At 37.5% G+C, this 27,222-nt stretch overlaps 1 protein-coding gene across 1 annotated transcript; it reads right to left on the bottom strand.

Annotated features, from left to right (window-relative positions):
- Window positions 1-7,602: 7,602 nt before the first annotated feature.
- LOC144958005 (organic cation transporter 1-like) lies at window positions 7,603-20,287 on the bottom strand. The gene is made up of 2 exons (XM_078889590.1): window positions 20,206-20,287; window positions 7,603-10,796 (listed from the first exon to the last, which is right to left on the bottom strand). The coding sequence occupies exon 2, from the start codon at window positions 10,281-10,283 to the stop codon at window positions 8,562-8,564; it is 1,722 nt and encodes a 573-aa protein (XP_078745716.1). The 5' UTR covers window positions 10,284-10,796; window positions 20,206-20,287; the 3' UTR covers window positions 7,603-8,561.
- Between the last annotated feature and the right edge of the window lie 6,935 nt (window positions 20,288-27,222).

Below are 27,222 nucleotides of genomic sequence, written 5' to 3'. Positions count from 1 at the left end.
CACTATTGCAACATGTTACGCATATATGGTAAACTCAAACCAGTTTTTGTAAACATTTTTCTTAGTCCACCACAGACTGAGCAATTTGATTGAAGTAAAAATCATATGACAGCCCTGTATAGGTTTTGACAAGCAAAAGCAGCTTTGGTGCAAGCCGACATCTTTTCAGATTGGACAAAATTTCACTCATTTTCACTCCGAGGGTCCACGGTTCGAGTCCTGTTCTCAGCGGCGTCAAGTTGATTTAGTCCTTGGCAACGGCTCGTTACTCATATTCTCTCATCGTACTCAGGTGTAAAATGAGTACCTGACAGTCAACATCGTTGTCTCTGTCGGAAAAATAATTGTCATGTCGTCTAAAGGGCGCCATGTCTCGTCCTATAATATGTAATGTGTTGCTCTTGGCTGGGACCCCTTGTAAAGCGATTTGAGCACTTTTGGTGGATATTTCTCAATGTAACTTCTCTACTCAAGTTTAAAATGGTGCGACATAAAGGATCTATGGGAGACTTTCTTTCCCTTCTCTCTTTCTAACCCAGAAATACGCCGACGTCGATATTTTCCGCAAATGCGGTGAAGAAGTATACAAAATATTTGGAACCGAACTCAACCTCCTGAACAAGACCTACAAATTCTACTTGTCTTTCGAAAATTCATTCTGCAAAGGTTACGTGACGGAGAATTCTTTTAAAGTATTCAACCCCGGTATTCACATCGTCCCCGTGGTTCGTGGCGCTTTGGAATACCAAAAATATTTCCCTCCTTACTCTTTCATAAACGCCGCCCATTTCGAGTCGCCGTATAGATTGGCGGTTTTTCTATAGGACGTCGCGGATGATTTTGAAAAGTACGCGAAATACTTGGAGGTGAAAGAAACGTACGCACTTGAGCCGTGCGCGTACAAGCGGCGGAAACAGATGTGCGACATATGTACCGTCTTGCACCAATACTGGGGCAGATATGTGATTTTGGCGTGCACTTCCGGATAGAAGCATGAAACTTTGCACCTAGGGGTTTTTGAGTATGCTAAATTCAAAAATGGCGGGAACCAACTTGTAGCTCTGGAATTTCCCGCCAAAAATTAAATATTCAAAATGGCCGCCATTAAAAATTGGATGTGTCTGTAAATAGTTAATAAGTCACCAATTTCAATGATTTTGGTGTCTTTTCATATGTTTAAGAGGTCAGAGAATACAATAAAACCTATTTCAAATGTATAGCTTTCAAAATTTTCCCGCCAAAAATTAAATTCAAAATGGTCGCTTTCAAAAACTGGATTTATTTGTAATTTAATTAATAATTAAATGATTTCAATGATTTTGGTGTCTATTCATATGTTTTTGAGGTCAGGAAATGCAATAAAATATATTTCAAATGTATTAAAGTAATAGTTTACAATGAAAATGAAAAAAATCAATATATTAACATGCTTAAAAATCTAAACTGACCATTATTTATCAGTCTTACATGTATCGTTCACAGCTGATTATCATGATTATGACTTTAGCAACCATACAAATATTTTAAGTCTTCCATAAAGAATGTTAAAACAGTTCTGTGCATGTAACAAAAAGCAGTTTTATCAGGAAGAATAGCTGTAAAACTAAGAGCATTAAACAATACATGTTGCGCCTGGGTTCAAATTTGTCTATTACACTGTCCTGAACACGTGCACAACAATGTGCACTGGAGGTTTGCTTTAACACACTTGCATCTCTTAGTACAAGACTTTTTGCATCCACATTTAAGTAGTTCCTGACATACATTGGCTGCCTCTGGAAGAGTGGTCCAGTACGGAGTCCATGTAGAATCATCTGCTTCTCTGTGCCAGCCCACGTTTGTGGTGATGGAAGTTCAGGGTTTCCTACAAGTGATTGTCCCCAGACGTGCCCGGCTTGGTACACAGCCCTTTTGACATGCTGTTCCAATGCATGGGATGTTGGTGGAATGTTGTCTATTCTCCAATTTTGAGTAAACATCTGCTTTCTGGCATCATTTACCCTGCTGATGGGGGATGTGCGCTGATACAAGAGAACAACGAATCTTTCCATCTGCTGTAAATCCCCTGGGAATAATTGGTTTGGAGCATGGGATAAGCGGGCAAAGACCTGATCTAGGTGAGGCATACTGCGCCAAATAGCCCAAGCCGTTTTCTTTCCAATTCCACGAAATGCTGAAACAGTATCACAGCCTGATACAGCATGGAAAAAAGGAAGTCCATAAGATGCATCTTTGCCTAGTTCACTTGCATTTAGATGGCAAGGGATGAAACGTAGTTTATTACCATGTCCGAATGCTATCCAAATTTCACAGTTATGGGAAACATTTGATACTGCTACTGCAATGACCACCACATCAGTATCTGTTGCATGTATCATCACCTTGCTGAGACCATGACAGAAGGAATGAGAAGCATGGAACAAGAGTCTGGTATCTGCTTCTTCTTGTGTGCAAAACAAGCCTGACACATCAGCTATAGGAGATGATACAGCATTCGGGCCATGTGTACTGATCACTTGTTTCTGTGCTGGAGTTTCAAATTCTTGTAAGGCACTAGCTAAGAAGAGTTTGAAGAAGTTTTCTTTGTTTGCATCGCAGCGAAGAAAGTTTTTCCAGTTTGAAGGGAGGTGGAGACGCTGTGACGTCACGTTTTGAGGATGTCGCTCAGTACTTATCAAATGCAAAGGATGTATGTTATCCTCCATGATTTGCCGCAACAGTCTTTTACTTCTGTATGATGATATATTGGGTGAAAGCAATATGGCAGAGAAAGTTTGATTTCACCACACCTTCTACTCAATTTTTGTTTTAAATTTGGATGCATATTGTATGCCATGTATATTGTGCGCCTAGTGCCATAACGTATGAGGTATATTACCTTATTATTATTATCATCCTCGTCGTCTTCGTCGTCGTCGTCACCATCATCATCATCACCATCATCATCACCATCATCATCATCATCATCATCATCATCATCATCATCATCATCTACAACAATATTATTATTATCCATTATCACCATCATTATCGTCATCATCATCATCATCATCATCATCATCATCATCATCATCATCATCATTATCATCATATCATCATCGTATTGTCATCATTATCATCATCATCACCACCACCACCACCACCATCATCATCATCATCATCATCATCACCTTTGACTATCATGGACATAATAGTCTTCACCAATAATGTGTCCATTTTTTTTTATATTCTCGCACCGACACATAAAAGGGGTTCCATTACAACAATACTCAAACGAGCCCTATGTGTTTTCAATAGGCTTCAAGAGTGGTGACGTCACTTCCCTCGTAATGACGCATAGTAACTTAGTAACTGGTTCTAAACTATCGGTACAATGGCGGATGCCCTTTGAAATACTTCTCCGACGAGCATAGAAATGTATCCAGAGGAGAAAAACATTATAAATCTGATCATGTTTTGACTTTTATACATTCTGATCACATGACATATCAAAAAGTTCTAGCGAGCATGAAGAATAAAAAGTACCGATTGTCTTTGTTTAGAACCAAGCTGCTCGTTGATGGGCGGATGTGACATCAGGCTATTGAATCCTATTAACATGCCTACAAAACATTATGCTCACGTCTGCTTTTTCGCAGCATGTTTTGAATGAAAATGAATAAAGCCTTCGTTAAAACGAAGAAAGTACGTGGCAAATATTTCTCTGTCGTCCATCTTGGTTTGTAAGCAACGTATTTATGTTTTTATTAGCTGAAGAAGAGTTTTGAACCCGAAACGCTCCGTGTTTTATTAGTTTGATTTTTTTTTCTGGTTTTTTTAAACTCTCTCCTTACCAGCCATTTTCAGAATTTTCTCCAAAACGTCACACCAGCCCAACACAAAAATAGATTTTTCTGACTCAACCAGAAAAGCAACAAATACATTCTATACATGATATTGTTCAGCAAAATGAGCTCTACAACACAGTGTCACGTTTTCATGGCGGTAAAAAAAATTATTCTTAAAATTTTGAGATGTACAAAAGAATCAGAACAATAAAATTGTTGGTGGCATCGCAACGAATGTGACGATTTTCCAATGGTTGGTAAGGAGAGGGTTTTAAGCTGTTATTTACGTTTAATTTTTATTACTTTCTTACAGTTGACAGCTTCTAGCAGCTTAGAGCCACTTTAACAGCCCATTTATGATTTTGGCTTACAGTTGAACTCCTGTACTCTGGAAAAACCCATATCTTAAAATTAGGCCAGAAAACTCGTCCTTCAAATATCGATCGATTTAAATGACCTTCACCTTGGCAAAAAACTCTCAAAAAATGGGACTTCGCTTTGGGCACGTAAATTGGATATTGCGCCATAATATAACAAATCAAGCTCTAGTTTCTCATCCGAACCCTTCCGTTAGTATTTTTAGAAAGTACATATATTTAAAAAATGCTTCACCTAGAGAAAACGGGAGTCATCGAAATCATGAATCTTTTATTGTTACTCATTGTTATAAAGAATTTAGCGCAGTTTTACAAGCTCGTATTTATAATCATTTTACAAGCTCGTATTTATAATCATTTTACAATCTCGTATTTATAATCATTTTACAAGCTCGTATTTATAATCATTTTACAAGCTCTTATTTATAATCATTCTACAAGCTCGCATTTATAATCATTTTAAAAGCTCGCATTTATAATCATTTTACAAGCTCGTATTTATAATCATTTTACAAGCTCATATTTTGAATCATTTTGCAAGCTCGTATTCATAACCATTTTACAAGCTCGTATTTATAATCATTTTACAAGCTCGTATTTATAATAATTTTACAAGCTCGTATTTATAATCATTTTACAAGCTCGTATTTATAATAATTTTACAAGCTCGTATTTATAATCATTTTACAAGCTAGCATTTATAATCATTTTACAAGCTCGCATTTATAATCATTTAACAAGCTCGTATTTATAATCATTTTACAAGCTCGTATTTATAATCATTTTACAAGCTCGCATTTATAATCATTTTACAAGCTCGCATTTATAATCATTTAACAAGCTCGTATTTATAATCATTTTACAAGCTCAAATTTATAATCATTTTACAAGCTCGTATTTATAATCATTTTACAAGCTCTTATTTTGAATCATTTTACAAGCTCGCATTTATAATCCTTTTACAAGCTCGTATTTATAATCATTTTACAAGCTCGTATTTAAAATCATCTTACAAGCTCGTATTTATAATCATTTTACAAGCTCGTATTTATAATCATTTTACAAGCTCGTATTTATAATCATTTTACAAGCTCGTATTTATAATCTTTTTACAAGCTCGTATTTATAATCATTTTACAAGCTCGTATTTATAATTATTTTACAAGCTCGTATTTATAATCATTTTACAAACTCGTATTTATAATCATTTTACAAGCTCGTATTTATAATCATTTTACAAGCTCGTATTTATAATCATTTTACAAGCTCGTATTTATAATCATTTTACAAGCTCGCATTTATAATCATTTTACAAGCTCGCATTTATAATCATTTAACAAGCTCGTATTTATAATCATTTTACAAGCTCGTATTTAAAATCATCTTACAAGCTCGTATTTATAATCATTTTACAAGCTCGTATTTATAATCATTTTACAAGCTCGTATTTATAATCATTTTACAAGGTCTTATTTTGAATCATTTTACAAGCTCGTATTTATAATCATTTTACAAGCTCGCATTTATAATCATTTTACAAGCTCGTATTTATAATCATCTTGCAAGCTCGTATTTATAATCATTTTACAAGCTCGTATTTATAATCCTTTTACAAGCCCGTATTTATAATCATTTTACAAGCTCGTATATATAATCATTTTAACATTAATTCTGCTTAATCCAACACAACTCCAGATTGAAACGATAGGTCACAATTTTGTTATGAAACTTTATTATGAATTTTTTAAAGATATTCTGGGATAAAGTCAAGTTAAAATTCTCATTGAGATCAAGTCATTTCAGCAAATAATAATATATCCAATTTGCATGAAATATATAATCAATACATTACAATAGTTAGGACTTTCGTGTATTTACACATTTGCAAGTATAATATCCGACGTTTGATTGACACATGTGTTATAGCTTCGATTGACGTGTACTTATTTGAGGTTTGATGACCTAATTCATTATGGGATCGTTGTTGTGATGGAAATTTCATAAAAATTACGCATGATATTGTACATTACAACAATGTTAAACTAGGCCCATAATTGTGTTCGAATGTCAGACCTGCATCTATGTTCACGTCGGTCTGGATGCATTTGAAATACTTTCAAAACAACACAAAATATACTCTATTACAAAAAAATGTTAAATCGAGTCCATAATAATAGTAGAGCAGAGAAGTCCTCCGGAGTACTTTTTGCAAAAATTGAGCCTTTATACAGCGCATATCCACTAAATGTGCTCAAAGCGCTTTACAAGGGGTCCCTGGCCAACAGCAACATTTAACATTTAGGACGGAATATGGCGCCTGTTAGACGAGGTTACATTTTTTTTCGGACAGAGACAAGGCTGTTAACGGCCAGGTACTTATTTTACACTTGAGTACGATGAGAATGTGAGTAAAGAGTCTTTTCCAAGGACTCAATTATGCGCCGAGCGAGGCTCGAACCCAGGACCTTCCGATCCGAAAACGAGTGTCATACCACATCGCCGAACATATGACTTACAAAGAATAGATTACATATCGAATCATTAGGTGGGATTACTATTTTAGGTGTAGAATGTATGGGCAGGTCCTAAGGGTTACGGGGCGTAAAAGAACGATGGTAGACGATCTTTATTGACGACCAGCTTATATTATTTAAACTAGAAAATAGGATGTCATCTCTCTGAAATCAGAAAATCGGTTGCACGAGGTATGCATGCAGTCCTCCGGAAGAGTGGCTTTACACATCCATTGAGATTGGAACCAAGCGGCTATGTGGCCTAGTGGAATGACACTCGCTTTAGGATCGGAAGGTCCTGGTTCGAGCCTCGCGCTCGGCGCATAGTTGAGTCCTTTGAAAAGGCTCTTTAGTCACATTCTCTCATCGTACTCAGGTGTAAAATAAGTACCTGGCCGTTAACAGCGTTGTATTTGTCCGAAAAATTGTAAGATCGCCTAACAGGCGTCATGTCCCGTCCTACGTGTTAAATGTTTCTGTAGACCAGGGACCCCTTGTAAAGCGCTTTGAGCAGATTTAGTGGATATTGCGCTATATAAAAGCTCATATTTTTAAATTATTTTATTAAATTTCTTTTAGACATCACACTTTTGTTCCATATTACGTCCGTATATCAGACTTGTAAATGAATGCATTTTGTTTATAACACATTAAAGCTATGTTCATAAAATGTTCACACACAACGTAACCAAACACCACATTATAATGTATCATACAAATCATGTAGGAAACGTCGTAGTTGGAAAATAGTTTTAAAAAATAATTGAGCTTTTATATAGAGCAATATCAACGAAACGCACTTAGAACGCTTTCCATGGGGTCCTTAGCCAACAGCGACACTTAACTTGTAGGACGAGACATGATGCCTGAAAGGAAATATTATAATTTTTTTTCTGATGGAGTCAACGCTGTTAACGGCCAGGTACTTATTTTAAACATGAGGACGGTGAGATAATGTGAGTAAAGAGCCCTTTCAAAGAACTCAACTATGCGTCGCTCAGAGCAGGACTTGAACCCAGGAAACCGATCCGAAAGCGAATGTCATACTACTAGACAACGTAGCCGCACAAGCGGGTCAAGAAAGAAAAATAAAATCCTCATACAAAAGGAGGAAGTGGAAATGGGTTGGCCAATTTTGAGTGGAAAGAGCAGTAACATCGCCAATCAATACCTAGATTGGAATGAGCAAGAACCCCGAAAATGGTGGACGTCCAAAACAGACATGAAAGTGTTCGCTGCTTAAGGAGCTCTGACCAAAATATAAAAACTCTCATGGGAGGCAACAAAGGACTCGACTATTATGCGCCGATCAGAAAGGGACTCGAACCCAGGACCGTCCAATCCGAACACGAGTGTCATATCACTAGATCACATTATAGCCGCACACATGAGTTAACGAAAAGTACGATAAAGCTATAATTTTATGAAGGCTACGGGTCAGAGCAAGATTTAGTGAGGGCTAAGGCCAAACTAAAGTTCTCGAAGGCTACCGTCAGGATATGCGTTAAAGAAGATTGGGTGGGAGCAGGCTATGATATGACGAAGACTACCATCAGGGTAAGATTTAGTGACGGCTAAGGTCAAGCTAAAGTTGTCGAAGGCTACCGTCAGGATATGAGTTAAAGAAGGTTGGGTGGGAGCAGGCTATGATATGACGAAGACTACCATCAGGGTAAGATTTAGTGACGGCTAAGGTCAAGCTAAAGTTGTCGAAGGCTACCGTCAGGATATGAGTTAAAGAAGGTTGGGTGGGAGCAGGCTATGATATGACAAAGACTACGATCAGGGAGCTCTTACACTTGAGTGAGAGCTAAGGTCAGGCTTTTATTTGACGAAGGCTACGATCACGCGCACTCATCTTCAGCAGCGCGTTTCATAGACGGCTCGTCAATCGTGTCCATGAGACACAGCTTGTTGGTTTCTGACAAAGACATGAATATCATCAAACTCATACCAAAACAACATGCCATGATTGAGAAGCAAATGGCGAAAGAATCTCTTGTGGCACTAGGAATAAGAAATGGCCCAAAAAGTGCGCCGACCCCGGCCATTGCACGGAACATTCCAAAAGCCACATTCCGAACGGCGGTTGGATAAAGCTCAGCCATAAAAACAGTTGCAACGACCGATTTTGCCATGGAACCGCCTCTTGCTAAAAATGCACACGTCTTAATAGCCGTTGACTGTATTTCACCGTCGCTTGTAAAAAGTGACACGACAATTCCAACGCACGAAATAGCACCAAGAATAGACACAGCAACCCCGCCCCATCTTCTCCCGATTTTGTTACAAAGAGGACCTGTTATAATGACTATTGTTGCTTCAACAATACTGGAAACTACAGCATTGAAGTAAAAATCCCCAGGCAGAGAGTTAATTCCAAAACTTAAAGCAAAATATGTTAAAAAGATCATCAAATATATTGTGGTAAACTTTAATGTTAAAATTCGCAGTTCACTTTTCTGGAAAAGGTGAAGGTATGTGTAGGTGGTTGATGATGATGATGTTGACGCTGATGATGATGATGACGACGACGACGATGATGATGGCTTCTTGTCGGGAGCGTTATCTGATTCTTCCTTGAGCCTTAACAGAGTCTCCGCTTTTGGAGGAGGTTTTCTGTTTATTCGTGCTACTTTATGAATGACTTTTTCAGCTTCGGCGTACTTCCCGTGAACAACCAACCACCTCATACTTTCAGAGAGAAGAAAATGCCCACTACACGCAATGAGACTTAGTGCGCATGTCACCATATGAACTTGCTTCCAGCTTTTTATCATGGCGGTGGCGAATGTAAAAATACACAACGAAACATTCCAAGTTGGAATCGCGCTAAAAATGCTCCGCCATTTTGAATTTAGAAACTCCATGGAAAAAATGGATGAGGTGCTTTGTATAAAGTTTCCCCCAACTCCCATGAGAAATAAACAAAGCATGTACATAATCCAATGAAAGGAGAATATGCTTACACCTGAGAACACAAACATGATAAAGCACCCACCGTACAGACTAACTTTTCGACCAAATTTTTCTCCAACTTGTCCGCCGAGGAGAGCTCCGGTCAAAAAGCCCGAGCCCATAACAAGCATAATTACTTGGAGAATCCACTTCCGGTGACAAACTAACTTGAACTCTGACACGATCGTAATGGACTCCGGATTAAACTCTACGTCATCGCAGAATTCCATGACGTCACATGTTTCGTTGTAATCGGCATTGCCTTTAATTATCGTACCTTTTTTTGGACTGCTCCGATTATAGAATTCGAAGTAGGAGGATTGCGTACTAGATTCCAAATCAAACACTTCACTTAAATCAACACTAGCGTCATCATTTCCATGGGAGACAATATTATATATCGAGGACGCACTAGAATTTCTGCCAGTTTTATTCCAACTAGACTTCGATAGTCTAGAGAATTCCTTACATCTCCATCCAGGGTCATAACTCCCAAACATCATCACCATAATTCCCCAAACAGCCACAAACCGGGGGAGCTGCGTGAATACCACGTGGTACACTTGAAATCGCCCACACGTCCCTGCTTCCTTCAAGGCCGTTTCCATGGTGATAATTATAAACAAACAAAGCTGTACAATATCACAAACCTCGTACTACGATGATGACTTTAACAATGATGTACAATATCACAAACCTCGTACTACGATGATGACTTTAACAATGATGTACAATATCACAAACTTCGTATTACGATGATGACTTTAACAATGATGTACAATATCACAAACCTCGTACTACGATGATGACTTTAACAATGATGTACAATATCACAAACCTCGTACTACGATGATGACTTTAACAATGATGTACAATATCACAAACCTCGTACTACGATGATGACTTTAACAATGATGTACAATATCACAAACTTCGTATTACGATGATGACTTTGTTTTCATTAGTTGTTTGATTTTATAGGTATTGATGTCTCTATAGCTGTAAAGATGTTGGCTGTCATCAGTCATTAGTAGAATATACTGAGTATTTTCGTTGCCTGATCATAGATTGGGGAGTAAGTATACGTGGCATAGGTAAAAGTTGTCTGATTGGTGTGTCATCTGGAAAGAAAATGAGATGCATAATAAGTGATGGAAAATGTTTGCTGGTTAGAATATAACGATGATAATGATTGAGATGGTGGTGGTGGTGGTGGCCGTGGTTGGTTACTGTGGTGTTGTCGAGTGAAGTAGTAGTGGTGATGATGATGATGATGATGATGATGATGATGATAATGATGATGATGATGACGATAATAATAATGATAATAATAATGATGATGAGAAGAAGAAGAAGAATGATGATGATAATAATAATAATAATAATAATAATAATAATAATAATAATAATAATAATAATAATAATAATAATAATATTGATAATAATAATGTTGATAATAATAATGATAATAATAATAATAATAATAATAATAATAATAATAATAATAATAATAATAATAATAATAATAATAATAATAATAATAATAATAATAATGTTGATAATAATAATAACAATAATAATAATAATAATAATAATAATAATAATGATAATAATGATAATAATGATAATAATGATAATAATGATAATAATGATAATAATGATAATAATGAATAATAATAATAATAATAATATAATAATAATAACTAGCATACCTATGTGATCAATATCGAATATAATCGAATTCACACATACGAGTATATCATAGCATACATCAACATGCTGTCACCACCATATCAATTAATTAATGTCCTATTTCATGTCAACTTTGATACGATACCAACATACACGTAACATCTAACAATCAACACGACAGCGAATCTCCATAATTGTGACTCCTCGTCTCAAAACGGTATTAGGTCGAGATGATTAAGATGCTGAAAATGAAATTTGTATCCAGAAATATCATGCTTACGTTGAGTTCATATGCTTTATAGAGGAGATGGAATATCATATTTTACTGTGCTAGATACCAACGTTTCATATTTTTGACCAGTTTAACTATAATTTGATTTTTTTTAGCATCTGGTCCATCCCGACATGGTACATACTGTGTCTTCTCTCCTTCATATTTGTGACCCTACGCCTCGAAGCGGTATTAAGTCGGGATTTGGAAAACGAAGAAAACTGGTTTTAAAATGGGAATGGTCAAAATTATCAAATTTCAGTTTTTGGTTGTTTCAGAAACTACAAGGGCTCTTTCAGAAATAACCGAAAAATGCCCATTGCTCAGCAACCAGTGGAGATTTTTTAATTCTGTAAACGACATGATATTCCTTATTTCCTTACGGATATTCCCAGAAATTATGAAGTGCATCATTTTGCACAATGAATTTCTAGACGATTTTAAAGATGGCGGCCCACCTTGAAACTTGGTCAAAGGAGGAAATCAGAGCTGTCATACGTTTTTTGAACGCCAAAAGTCTGAATCCTACCGAAATTCATAAAGAACTTCAGAGTGTATATGATGAGCATGTTATAAGCCGTACACAAGTCTATCACTGGTGTAATTTGTTTGAAGCCGGCCATTCCGACTTGACAGACAGGGAAGGGAGAGGGCGTTCGATAACTGCGACGTCAGAAGACAATGTGAAGCGAGTTGATGAGCTTATTCGTCAAGACAGGAGGTTGAAACTTCATGAAATCGCAAGCAGTCTTGAAATTTCGGAAACTTCTGCCCATAGAATTGTATTTGATGAACTTGGCTACAGAAAAGTCAGCGCAAGATGGGTTCCTAAGCAATTCACAGACAATCATAAAGAACAAAGATTGGACATCTGCAGGGAACTTTTGAGAAGAAGCAAGAGCTCACGCAGGGTTCACGGGCATACTGCCAACGCCGGCGGAGACTTTCTAGGGTACGATGTGACTTTTCTTGACAGCATAGTCACTGGTGATGAGACATGGTTGCACCATTGCACCCCAGAAACAAAGCAAGATTCGATGACATGGAAACATCCATCCTCACCTGTCGCGAAGAAATTCAAAGTCATGCGGTCAGCAAAGAACATAATGGGAACTGTTTTCTGGGACAGTCGTGGTGTTATTCTGTTCGAAACCTTACAACCTGGAGAAACATTCAATGCTGCAAGGTACTGCCAAACTCTTGACAAGCTTAGGGAGGCCATTCGCAGAAAGCGCCCAGGGCAGTTGACCAACGGGGTCATTTTGCAACACGACAACGCTACACCCCACACAGCACGAGTGACGCAAGGTTGGCTAGAGAAATATGGATGGGAGATTTTGCCACACCCACCACACAGTCCAGACCTCGCACCATCTGATTATCACCTCTTTGAGCCACTGAAACGTGAGCTGGCAGGAAAGCGCTTTGATGTCGATGAAGAGCTTGTTGACCATGTGCGGAAATGGCTACAAAACCTTGACGGAAATTTCTTCCGAGAGGGTATCTATTCCATGGTGCGGCGTTGGCAGAAGTGTGTCGACAGACTTGGCTGTTACGTAGAGAAATGAAGGACGAGTCAAGGTATGAACACGTGCAAGAATTTTGTTGATAGCATAAAAAACGCGGATTTTACAGGCATTTTTCGGTTAATTATGAAAGAGCCCTCCTACAATCATTTTTCTGCATGGAAACGTAATAATTCAACATAGGTATTGAGGATACACACCTGAGAACACAAACATGATAAAGCACCCACCATACAGACTATCTAAATTTAAAGTTTAAAAAAGCAACTATCAATAACACATTCAAAACGAGAGTTGACTTTCTCTCAGAGAGCAACCATTTCCAAGACTTAGTAATATTAAGTCTTTTCCTCCACCAATACCATGTAAGATAGCACAACAAAAGGGCGTTTTTTTTATCTATCTCAGAGAAAGCATGACTGTTTCCACAATTTTACGGTTCAGCCAATAATGAACTTTAAAAACTGTAAACAAGTCTAGGTTTTTCCCTGACAACTTTAAAAATGAATGATTCTGATTGGTCAACGCTCATTACATGCTCCTGTTGGCCATTATAATGCCCGGGCAATTTGTCATGACGTCAGCATGCGTGTGTTACATATGTGTGTGTTTGTGCATTTTGATACACAACAAGTGCTATTATTTCTTTGTCTAGCTGCATTGGTTAATGATCGAGGTGAGGGTCCTTTGTCCCTCTTTCTTTATTCATGAAATTATAGGACATGCTAAGATTTTAATTGGTTGGGGTCCCTGACCTCCCATAGTGGGCAGGGAGGTACTTACTGTCTTCTATCCCCTATATCTGTTTTCCAACTAGCTTTCTGTCTTTGTCTTGGAATGAGATTACTTGGTTTTGTCCTGGCCCTGACCGGATACCCTTGGTGAGAGGGGAAACAGATGTATAGTTAGTTTTGGAGATGATATTTTTTCCTTGATAATCATCTCTCTGTTATGTAATGTATTCTGTTTTGTTTATATTATATATGATTTGTAAACAATGATTTGTACTCCAACAACCATCACATCATTATTCCTATCACCATTACTACTACAAACACCACCACCAGTTCATCATCCCCACCACCACTACTACTACTACCTACAGCCACCACCACATCATCATCCCTACCACCACCACCACTACAGCTACAACCACTACTACTACAACTACCATAACATCATCATCCCTACCACCACTACTACAACAACCACCACCACATCATCATTCCTACTACCAATACAACTACATCCTTCACCACCACATCATCCCAACTATCACTACTACAACCACCCCACATCATCCCTACCACAACTATTACAACCACCACCACACCATCATTCCCAACACCTCTACAACTACAACCATCATATCATCATCCTTATCACGACCCTACTACAACCACCATCACATCATCATCCATACCGCCATCTTTTCTTACTACTACTACAATATGTTGTAATTACTCTTTCAACTTTTGAAATTCCTACAAGTGGTGTCAGAAATTATTGCGAGACGCATTTTTGATAACATCTCAATAAATTTTAATGAAATTCAAATTTATACGTTATCGTCGCATAGATAGGTCTTGAACTCCATTTTTGTGACCAGTCATTCTCACCCCTGAACCATCATGACATCATCACCATCTCTACCACAACTACCACCACTAAGACAGCAACTATCACATCATCATCAGTAATACCATCTCCACAACCACATCATCACTGCCCTCATTGTAATCAGTACCACCTCTAGTGCAAGCACCACTATCACATCATCTTCCTGATGGGATCTTTTGACTTGCATGGATCAGAGTTACTTTCTGCCTTTGTCTTGGCTTGATCCTTTTCCTGAAATTGTTCGGAATCGTTTCTGAAATTTACGTGAGCCAAATTTTAAGTTGGCGTCTCTGGTCAACTTGAAACAATGGGATGTGGGCATTAGTGAATCTGTAAATACGGGAGATGTATGTGGCGACTACCACTACAACTACAACCATCATCACATCATCATCCTCACCACAACTATTACAACCACCACCACATCATTATCCCTACCACTACCATTACTACAACCACCGTGTTATAATTACACTGTCAGTTTTTGAAATTCCTTCCAGTGATGTCAGAAATGCTGGGATACACATTTTGGATTGCATCACAATAACTTTCAATGAAATTAAAATTTATAGGTTATTTTTGCATGGATGGTTCTTGATCTAAGCTCCGACAAATTTCCTCCTTTTTAGTGACCAGTCATTCTCACCCCTGGTAGTAGTAATGATGATGTGGTGGTAGTGGTTGTAGTAGTAGTAGTAGTAGTAGTAGTAGTAGTAGTAGTAGTAGTAGTAGTGGTAGATATGATGATGTGGTGGTGGTGGTTGTAGTAGTAGTGGTAATGATAATGATGTAGTGGGGGTGGTTGAAGTAGTAGTTGTAGTGATGATGTGGCGGTGGTTGTAGTTGTATGGTCGTGATGAAAATGTGGTGGGGGTGGTTGTAGTGTGTGTGTGTGTGTGTGTGTGTGTGTGTGTTTGTGTGTGTGTGTTTAAGAGAGAGTGCTAAAAGTGCATCTAGTGATAAGGTGATGTTCACCCTCCTGTACTTGCCAATAATAGCTAATCACAAATACTTTAACCTCAAACTATAGCCTCGTTAGTTTTTCAAGTTCATGTTGCTCTACTTATCACTAGATGCACTTTTAGCACTCTCACTCTCACTCACACACACACTCTCTCTCTCTCTCTCTCTCTCTCTCTCTCTCTCTCTCTCTCTCTCTCAAACACACACCACACACACACACACACACACTACAAACACCAACACCACCACCACCACATCATCACTACCACTACTACTACAACCACCACCATCACCACATCATCATCACTACCTCTCCTACTACAACCACCACCACATCATCATCATCATCACTACTGCCAGTACTACAACCACCATCACCACCACATCATCACCACTACTACTACAACCATCACTACCACTACTACTACAACCACATCACCTTCCCTACCACCACTATTACAACAACTACCACATCACCATCCATGCCAACATAACTACAACCACCATTGCATCACCATTATCAACTACCACCAACACATCACCATCCCTGCAACTACTATTACAACCACCACAACGCCACCCCTACAACCACCAATACTACTGCAACCAGTGTTGCCAGCGCCGTAAAAACCCTTCAAACCCATTTAGCTCAAATCTCTCTCTCTCTCTCTCTCTTCACACAAACACACACATACACACACACACACACACACACACACACACACACACACAACCATAATAAATGACACTCACTGAATTAAATGTCATGTTCACCTTCCTGTACTTGCCAATAATAGCTAATGACAAATACTTTAACCTCAAACTATAGTCTCGTTAGTTTTTCAAGGTCATGTTGCTCTACTTTTCACTAGATGCACTTTTAGCACTCTCACTCTCTCTCTCGCTCAAACACACACACACACACACACACACACACACACACACTACAACCACCACCACCACCACATCATCACTACCACTACTACTTCAAACACCACCACCACATACAACCACCACCACCACCACATCATCATTACTACTACAACCACCCACACCACATCATCGCTACTACTACAACAACAGCCATTCCTACAACTACAACCAATACCACCACATCATCATCACTACCACCACCATTACTACTACTACTACTACTACTACTACTACTACTACTACTACTACTACTACTACTACTACTACTATATACTACTACTACTACTACTACTACTACTACTACTACTACTACTACTACTACTACTACTATACTACTACTACTACTACTACTACTACTATACTACTCACCGTACTACATACATCATCACCACTACCATTAGGATTTAGAGCTTTACTTCATTTGAAATAAGGAAACTTTGGGGCTGCATTTGGCAATGTGTTAATATACCATAATATAGTTCTAATCAGTTATCTATTTACATCTATACAATTTTTAAACACGGTTCCAAATCCCATCCAAATTCCCTTTTTTTGTTTGCGGAAATTCCTCTTTCGGCATAGAAATTCCTCCGAGCGGTGCCTGAAATTCCTGTGAGTCAAATTGAAAATTGACGTCTCTGCAAATTTTGCTATTCTCGTCAAATTTCCACTGCCCGTATCTAAGGAGTTATCTTTGCCCATTGATTTGACTGTGCGTAAAAATGGTGCCTCACATCATAGTCGATTTTCTCCAAACTTGGTTTTTACACTCTCCCTACTTCAAACGGTCATATTTCGGCAATGAAGAATCATAATTTTATAAAATTGGTATCAAATTTTAAAGCATAAAATAAGCTATGATTAGGTACCAAAAACCCAAAATTGAAAAATCCGACTTAATACCGTTTCGAGGCGGAGGGTCACATTTGTTTTCCAACATGCTTTCTGTCTTTGTCTTGGAATGAGATTACTTGTTTTTTTTTTCATGGCCCTGGTCGGAGTCCTAGCTGGGAGGGAAACAGTCAAATGCATAGTTACTGTTTTGGGAGATGATATTTTTTGCCTTGTAAATCATCTCTCTGTTATGTATTATTATATTTGTTATTTTTAATGTATAATGTAAGCATTTGAGTGTATTCCTATTTGTTGGATGTTGTGCTTGTGTCCGGATGAGACTTATAGGTGATCTCAAACTAAGTACATTGGTGGTATGCTCTTGGAATCTACATCTGATCCCTATTTGTTCCTAGTTCCCCTTATCTTACTTTCTCTTGGGTGCTTTCATTGTAATTCCAGAACTTTTTACTATCCCATGTTCTTCCTTTTTACTGGCGCTGATATAACCAAATGTGTTGCAAGCGCCGTAAAACCCTTAAAAACAAACAAACATCCCGACATAAAACCGTTTTGAGACGAGGGGTCACAATTATGATCAAGCTTGTCAATCTAGTGTTGTGACAAATTGACCCGAATGGAAAATCGAAATTCAATCATTTTTGTATTTATCCTCGCGGTTGTTCCTGTGATCACAGGGGATGGTATCATTGTGTTTATGAACCTTTATGTTATGATGAATATAATTTGGTTACGATTTCAATCACATGTGTTACAAAATTGGAGTATTCGTCACCATAGTTGGTAGAGCACTCGCTTCACACGCAAAGGGACCAAGATTCAATCCGGGGTGCAGTCGATATTTTTTTTTTCTGACTCATAGTAGAAGTGCATATTGCCATTTCACATGCCCTTACAGAGAGAACGACTGGGTGGGGTTCCTGACCTCCCATAGTGGGCAGGGAGGTACTTACTGTGTCTTCTATCCCCCTATATCTGTTTTCCATTGGCTTTCTGTCTTTGTCTTGGAATGAGATTATTTCGTTTTGTCCTGACCCTGGTCGGATATCCTGGCTGAGAGGGAAACAGTCAAATGTATAGTTAGTTTTGAGAGATGATTTTTTTCCCTTGTAAATCATCTCTCTGTTATGAACTGTATTATGTTTTGTTTACGTATTATATATAATTTATAAGCATTTGAGTGTATTCCTCTTAGTGGGGACATGTGCTTGTGTCTGGATGAGACTTTTAGTTGATCTCAAACTAAGTACTTTAATAGTGTGCTCTTGGAATCTACATCGTTTTCCTATTTGAACCAATCCTCCTTTGTCTTACTTTTCTTGGGTGCTTTAATTGTAGTTCTAGAACTTTTTACTTTCCCATTTTCTTCCTTTTTACTGGCGCTGATATGACCTTAATGTGTTGCAAGTGCCGTAAAACCCTTTAAAACAAACAAACAGAGAGAACGTCAACATAGCATTGCGCATGCGGCTCTCTTATCAACCGAGGAAATCTATCGTTTGCTTACTGAGATATCACTAATTATATTTGAGAAATCACTTTTCAAAATGTTAATATTATTATATACATACTTTTATTAAATAAAAATAAAACCAATAAACTAATTTTGATAAAAAGTTCACAGTGATGTATTGCAAAGAATGAAAAATAAAAAGTAATGCACCCAAGTTTAAGATTACCCGCCGTGGAACCACTGACTTTACGGTTCGGTAACTCAGACAAAAAGATCGCTGAGAAATGATTCAACTGGTGCAACGCTGTGAACTTTTCATCACAATAAGTTTATTGGTTAGATGTTTTTATTTTATAAAAGTATGTATACCACTACTACTACTACTACTACTACTACTACTACTACTACTACTACTACTACTACTACTACTACTGCTACTAATACTATACTATTACTACTATTACTACTACTACGACTACTACTACTACTACATACTACTACTACTACTACTACTACTACTACACTTTCTACTACTATTACTACTACTGCTACTACTACTACTATTACTATTACTACTATTACATTACTACTACTACATTACTATACTACTACTACTATTACTACTACTACTACTACTACTACTATACTACTACACTACTACTACTATACTATTACCACTCTACTACTACTACTACTACTACTACTACTACTACTACTACTACTACCACTACTACTACTACTACTACTACTATACTATACTCTACTATACTACTACTACTACTACTACTGCTACTATTACTACTACTATTACTGCTACTATTACTACTACTATTACTACTACTGCTCCTACTACTATTACTATTACTACTATTACTATTACTACTACTACTACTACTACTACTACTACTACTACTACTACTACTACTACTACTACTACTACTACTACCACCTCTGTGAGCTGTTATGGAAATTATGATAATTATTGTGATGAAGATGATGATGATGATTGTAATGATTATGATGATGATGACGGTGACGATGATAATCATCGTCATCATCAACGTCATTATTATTATTATTATTTTTATTATCATAATTATTATTATTATTATAGTAGTAGTAGTAGTAGTAGTAGTAGTAGTAGTAGTAGTAGTAGTAGTAGTAGTAGTAGTAGTAGTAGTAGTAGTAGTAGTAGTAATCAAACCTCAAATACTCACCTGTAATATCAAAATCCAGAAATAATCATAGGAAAATAGGGTAACCAAAATTCATCACACTGAGGCAGCTGATCTATAAGAAATTCCTACAAAATTACACATATAAAATACTAGTAATCAGCTGATCGACCCCTAGAAGATCAATGACCGGTGTGTCAGAGGAACCAGGATGGACAAAAACGTTTGGGGGAAAATGCCAAATTTGACAAACAAAATAATGCCAAAGTTTGTAAAATAAATACATGTATGTATACAAAAATGCAATATTTATTCTGCCACAGCAAGTGCACTTCTTCTATCGATAGATCAAGATGACAACAACGATTAACACCCGAGGTCGCAGGTCTCAGAGTTTTCGTCAAGATGTGGATCGTTTAAATCGATCGAAATTCGAGTTTTATGGCCAATTTTTTTTTTTAAATTGAGATTTTATATAGCCCAATATCCACTAAACGTGCTCACTGCGCTTTACAAGGGGTCCCTGGCCAACAGCAACACGTAACTCCATTGATTTCCCAGTCATTCCCAAAATGTGTACAAACGTGAATGTTTAAACAATAATTTGGCCTTAAAAATGTCAGACTGACAATCCAACGGCAACCTGTTATGTTACTATTCATGCCGGCCTCAAAAGTTGCTAGAGCTTGAACACATTATTCACTACATAACACAACAATACTTGGTTATTTTTTAAAAGTTTTTACTGCGTATTGCTACGACCTCATCAAAGTGTCTACATGTCGAAAGAGAAAGCGGGAGAGAGAGAGAGATAGAGAGAGAGAGATAGAGAGAGAGAGAGAGAGAGAGAGAGAGAGAGAGTGTGTGTGTGTGTGTGTGTGTGTGTGTGTGTGTGTTGGGGGTTGGGGGGGGGGGGGGTGGGAGAAACCCCCATGGATATGGGATGAGGAGAAAGGATGCCAAAGCTTTAGGAATCAAACGATCAAATAATACAAGAGTAAAGAAATGCAAGGTATCATATTTTATTATTTTAAAAGCTTGACTGAGTACAAAGTAGAAGAAGAAGAAGAAGGAGAGGAAGAAGAAGAAGGAGGAAGAGGAGGAGGAGGAGGAGGAGGAGGAGGGGGAGGAAGAGGAGGAGAAGGAGGAGGAGGAAGAGGAGGAGGAGAAGAAGAAGAAGAAGACATGTTAACATAATGTATGATACAAAAAGAAAAAGAAAAGAAGGCTATCTGTGCCAAGGTCATTGTGACCCACGATCTGGAGGTTACGAGAACGATGTTTTGTGCGGTCATTGACACGTGTAGTAACTAGTGACCAAAGGAAATGCAAGATCTAGGTACAGTGTTGTGTCCTCGCATAAGACATTAGCCTGCACTCGAGTTATCTACGTAGATAAAGGTTGTAATGGATCTTTCCCTCCATCACCTTCTCTGTGTGTGTGTGTGTGTGTGTGTGTGTGTGTGTGTGTGTCTCTCTCTCTCGCTCTCTCTCTCTCTCTCTCTCTCTCTATATATATATATATATATATATATATATATATATATATATATATATATATTATTGTAATATTTATCACGCTATTTGTGTACATAAGTTTGGTTTGTTGTGTGTTGTTGTAACACACAGTCCTGACGATGGCTGAAAGGCCTGAAACATCGATGTAAACTGGCCCCAATATCGTGGTCAATATTACAATAATAATTCGCTCCATTGTTACATGCCGAGCACTATTCGTACCATATTTGTATCCAACATGATTCAATATTATATTCCTTTTATAGTACACAACTGATACAAAGGGTGCTCAACATAATGAATACTACAATTAACAATGGAGCGAGGTATTTAGAATTCATGACAATTTTATTTTTGTTATTTTCACAAGACGATGTTTCATGCCTGTTTGGAAATCTTGTGAAATGTGGGTAATAGCCGTTATTGTCAATCAACTGTATAATACACCGGATACACTTCCAACTTCTACTACTACTACGACTACTACTACTACTACTACTACTACTACTACTAATACTACTACTACTAATACTACTACTACTACTACTACTACTACTACTACTACTACTACTACTACTACTACTACTAATACTATACTATTACTACTACTACTACTACTACTACTACTACTACTACTACTAGTACTACAACTACTACTACTACTACTACTACTACTACTACTACAACAACAACTACTAATACTACTACTACTACTACTACTACTACTACTACTACTACTACTACTGCAAATCCACAAGATCCTGGTGAAGCCCAAAAGGGCCTGACGGACTACAAAGCTGTGGCCAGTTTAACATAAATTATTTCTGCCAACGTTTTAAATACGTGTAGTTACTTTTTTTTTAGATTAAGAAACTACTAGTGTAATGGTAACACACCTGACCGGTAATCAAAAGGTCTGAGGTTCGATCCCCAGTCGAGGTGGACTGATTTTTTGGGATGGTTCTTTGTTTCTTGAATTTTTCTTCCTTGCTTTGTCTGGTACCTTTCATACACACATGTTCAGATCTTTTTCTTGTCTCAGACAGAGTACGGCGAGAATAAATGGACACGAGAATCGACACTTTGTGAGAATGAACTCAGTGTAACCTTCAGCCACCGTCTATGTTATCGGACACCACTCTCGTAATCTTATCATACAAATGCACAGTTGATATGAGCACGGCAAACTTTATTCAAATCAAAACTAGGACTATAAAATCTCCCAACCATAATTAATGTTTTATATAATATAAATGCAACACGTGCTTTACCGACTACTTGGTATCATAATGTCTAAGGCCGCATGTTTGCAATTTTGTCTGTTTTTTTTTTGTTTTTTTTTGTTTTGTTTTGTTTGTTTGTTTTGTTGTTGTTATTTTTTTTTTGTTTGAGAGAGAGAGAGAGAGAGAGAGAGAGAGAGAGGGAGAGAGAGGGAGAGAGAGAGAGAGGGGGGGGGGAGGGAGAGGTGTGTGAATCAAAAACAAAAAGTTAATAAAATGTAGCGTGTAAATGACATGGCACAATATACACGAAATGTGCCCAAAGCACTTTACTACTTGTTTGTTTTTAAGAATTTTACGGCCCTTGCAACACATTTAGGTTATATCAGCGCCAGTAAAAAGAAATAAAATGGGATAGTCAAATTCTAGAATTACAATTAAAGCACCAAAGAAAAAGTAAGACAAAGGGGAACTGGGAACAAATAGGGATCAGATGTAGATTCCAAGAGCATACCACCAATGTACTTAGTTTGAGATCACATAAAGTCTCATCCAGACACCAACAAGATCCAACAAAGAGGAATACACTCAAATGCTTACATTATAAGTTCAAAATAACAAATATAATAATACATTTCAGAGACATTATTTCCAAGGAAAAAAATATCATCTCCCAAAACAATAACTATGTATTCGACTGTTTCCCTCCCAGCCAGGGCCAGGACAAAAGAAATAATCTCATTCCAAGACAAAGACAGAAAGCATTTTGGAAAACAGATCTAGAGGGATAGAAGATACAGTAAGTGTCACCCTGCCCACTATGGGAGACCAGGAACCCATCCCAGAAAGCACTTTACTAGGGATCCCAAACCAACAGAGACATTTTAAAGTATAGCTGGTATGCGCTTGGCTAAGAAGCTCAAAACATTGCCATCCGGAAGTAAACGGACCAACACACAAAACTGTGTAACTATGAACTTTTAGTCTGGTTCATAGTTTAGTGAGAATTACTCATAAATGCGGATGGCAAAAAACAATACCAAACACCATATTGACGTCATCTTCGTTCTATAATATGACGCCTGCAAGGCGCTTGTTCAACTTATTTCTCGACAGAGACAACGCTGATATCGGTCTGTTGCTTATTTACTACCACCCGAATGCGATGACTGAATAATTGTGCGGCTATGTAGTCTAATGGTATGACACTCGCTTTCGGATCGGAAGGTCCTCGCTCGACACATAGTTGAGTCCTTGGAAAAGGCTCTTTACTCACATTCTCTCACTGTACTCAGGTATAAAATAAGTACTTGGCCGTTAACAGCGCTGACTCTGTCGGGGAAAAAAATGTAATATCGCTTAACAGGCGTCATGTCTCGTTCTATATATTACAAGTTGCTGTTGGTCAGGGACCCCATGTAAAGCGCTTTGAGCACATTAAGTGGATATCGCACTATAAAAAAAGCTCAAATATTTTTTCTTTTTCATTGTAAGGAACTTTCACAAGAGATTCAAATGTGTGTACCCTACAAAAGAACTCCAGCCAGGGACCTCATAAAATCATAAAACCGCGCAAGAGAAGAAAACAAATCAAACCAAAGCCAAGTATCAAAGTTTTTACATCTTTATTGATAATCAGATTGAAGAATACAACAAATAAATAATGGGGGGGGGGGGGGGGGGGGGGGGGGGGGAGGGCCCAGGATATATAACGTAGTAATGAATAAATAGTAACTATAAATAGATCTTGCGACACAGGGTATTTATAGTAACAGCAATTGTCCACTCTCAGAGTTGGTAATGGACATTATATATATATATATATATATATATATATATATATATATAATATATATATATTTACTATAGTAGTTGTAGTAGTAGTAGTATATATCATTATATGGTGAATAACTCCTTATGCCAAAAAATATATGACAAAACATGACAATCTGGCATTATATTTGCACGCGAAGCAAGTGCTCTACCAACTGAGCAATCGGACCCCCTAAGAATTTACTATATATATATATATAGTATGCGCTTGGCTAAGAAGTTCATAATATTGCCATCCGGAAGTATAGCAGACCAACAGACACGAACCTAATCATGAACTTTTATAGTCTGGATAATACCGTTTAGTGAGTATTGCTCATAAATGTGGATGGCAAAAAAAAATAACAAAGACCAGATTGACGTCAACTTCATTCTATCTATATATATAGTGGACACAGGTCCGAATATAACAGGTACCCGGTGATAACAGGGATTTTTTTAAATCCCATTTTCTCTCTCCTTTTTTTTGTCTTTAGTAAAATTCATCGACTACGGCAGGGACTATTAAGAGACTATCAATCGGATATAACGGTACTCATTCATACCTGAGTTGAGTGGAGTAATGTTAAGTGTTAATAAGTGTACCAAAGAACAGCAGAATTTTCCACAATCACTGGACTGTACTGTCACCCATCCAGGCACAGATCATGCTTAACATGGCTTGACTTTGTGACAAGACGAGCCACCGTACTGTTGATCCATTAAGCCAGCCACACAACATCTGATTCCTCCTGACAAAATACAGTGAGGCTGCCGTTGTTTTTAACTCACTCAACCCTAACACTGACTATAAGCGTAAGTTACCCTGGTTATTTTTAATTTTTTTTCTGAGACAAATATTAGGCGTGGTATCAAAGCTAATGCTTTTAGTTTTTGCATGATAATGGTAGTTGAATAAAACTATTTATGTACATGCTCATTTTTAATACATTTTTTCCAATTCTGAAAAGTAGCAAAACTCACTAGGATTGAGTGAGTTAAAAACACAGTATAAGCAATGTTAACCAAATAACACATACTGTGTTCTTTAAAAATACGGCACAGTTTTTGTTTGTTTGTTTGTTGCTTTAGGTCCCTTCCAACACAATTGAAGTTATATGAGAGACCGCTGAAACAAAAAAACAAGCAATCTAACAAAAATAGTACAAACGTAAATCAAAATCATAACCTAAAGATGTCATAAGCTAAATTATAAATAACCAAGAACAAACAGGCAGAAGATTTACAGAAAAAAAAATATCCCCTGTCAAAAATACAATCACAAACCAAAGAAACAGGATAGGCTAGTAAAGAGAAGAAGAAACGACATCACTATTGGATCGTACACCCATGCGAACATCATAGGTATATGATTCAAGGGTGATGCTCCCATCCAACCACCCACTACGGCACAGTGATGATGGTTACAAAAAGTGGGGGGAAAAAAGCCTGTAAACCCCATTTTTACTGCAAAAAGAGCAATTGAGATTCTTCTTCTTCTTCTACTTCTCGAAAGCCTTTATATCTGGAGTCCCGTTTCGAAGATCGAGACGATAAAAGAAGAGAATTACCCAAAGGATGCTTGGATACATATTATTGATATACAGTTGGGTCTGCTACAGATGGTGTGAACAATGGGGGAGCAGGAATTCTGTTCTGTTTTTAAGGGTTTTACGGCGCTTGAAACACATTAAGGTCATGTCATCGTCAGTGAAAACGAAGAAAATAGGATAGTAAAAAGTTCTAGAATTACAATTAAAGCACCCAAGAAAAGGTAAGACAAAAAGGAATTGGTTCAAATAGGAAACGTGTAGATTCCAAGAGCACACAATCAAAGTACTTAGTTTGAGATCACCTAAAAGTCTCACCCAGACACCAGCACAAGATCTCACATAGAGGAATACACTCAAACGTTTACAAATCATATGTTAAAAATTTTTAAAATAACAATACATAACAGAGAGATTATTTACAAAGACAAAAATATAATCTCCCAAAACTCTAACTATACATTTGTCTGTTTCCCTTCCAGCTAGGGTATCCGGTCAGGGTCAGGACAAAACTAAGTAAACTCATTCCAAGACAAAGACAGAAAGCAATTAGTAAAACAGATATAGGGGGATAGAAGACACAGTAAGTACCTCCCTGCCCACAATAGGAGGTCAGGAACCCCACCCAGTTTTTGCAATTCCAACTGATGCTATATATATATATATGCACACATTATAGAGCAATTGAGATGATAATTACCATTGACATTCTAGTATGAAAAGTAGGAAACTGTACTTGTTTGTTCCACGACACATTCACATCAACTCTCTCATCAATGCTGTTACATTGATTGGGGTTGGGGGGGGGGGGGGGGGGGGGAGATGTAATTTTTTGTAAAAAGGAGGAAATTCCTCCCTTGACTCCTGAATCGCGGATTTCCACGATTCCGATGAAACCCATCAGCATGGATACTGATACGACCACCTGATTGAAGCAGGGTGTTACATTCATGAATGTT

This window comes from Berghia stephanieae, chromosome 12, assembly GCF_034508935.2.
Source record: "Berghia stephanieae isolate SIO BIC M18660-M18661 chromosome 12, UCSD_Bste_1.3, whole genome shotgun sequence".
NCBI classification, from domain to species: domain Eukaryota; kingdom Metazoa; phylum Mollusca; class Gastropoda; order Nudibranchia; family Aeolidiidae; genus Berghia; species Berghia stephanieae.
This window is presented reverse-complemented; position numbering and strand designations above follow the sequence as displayed.

What these genes read in the sequence shown, in the direction of transcription:
- LOC144958005 (XM_078889590.1), bottom strand. Translation starts at nt 10,283, where the DNA reads ATGGAAACGGCCTTGAAGGAAGCAGGGACGTGTGGGCGATTTCAAGTG.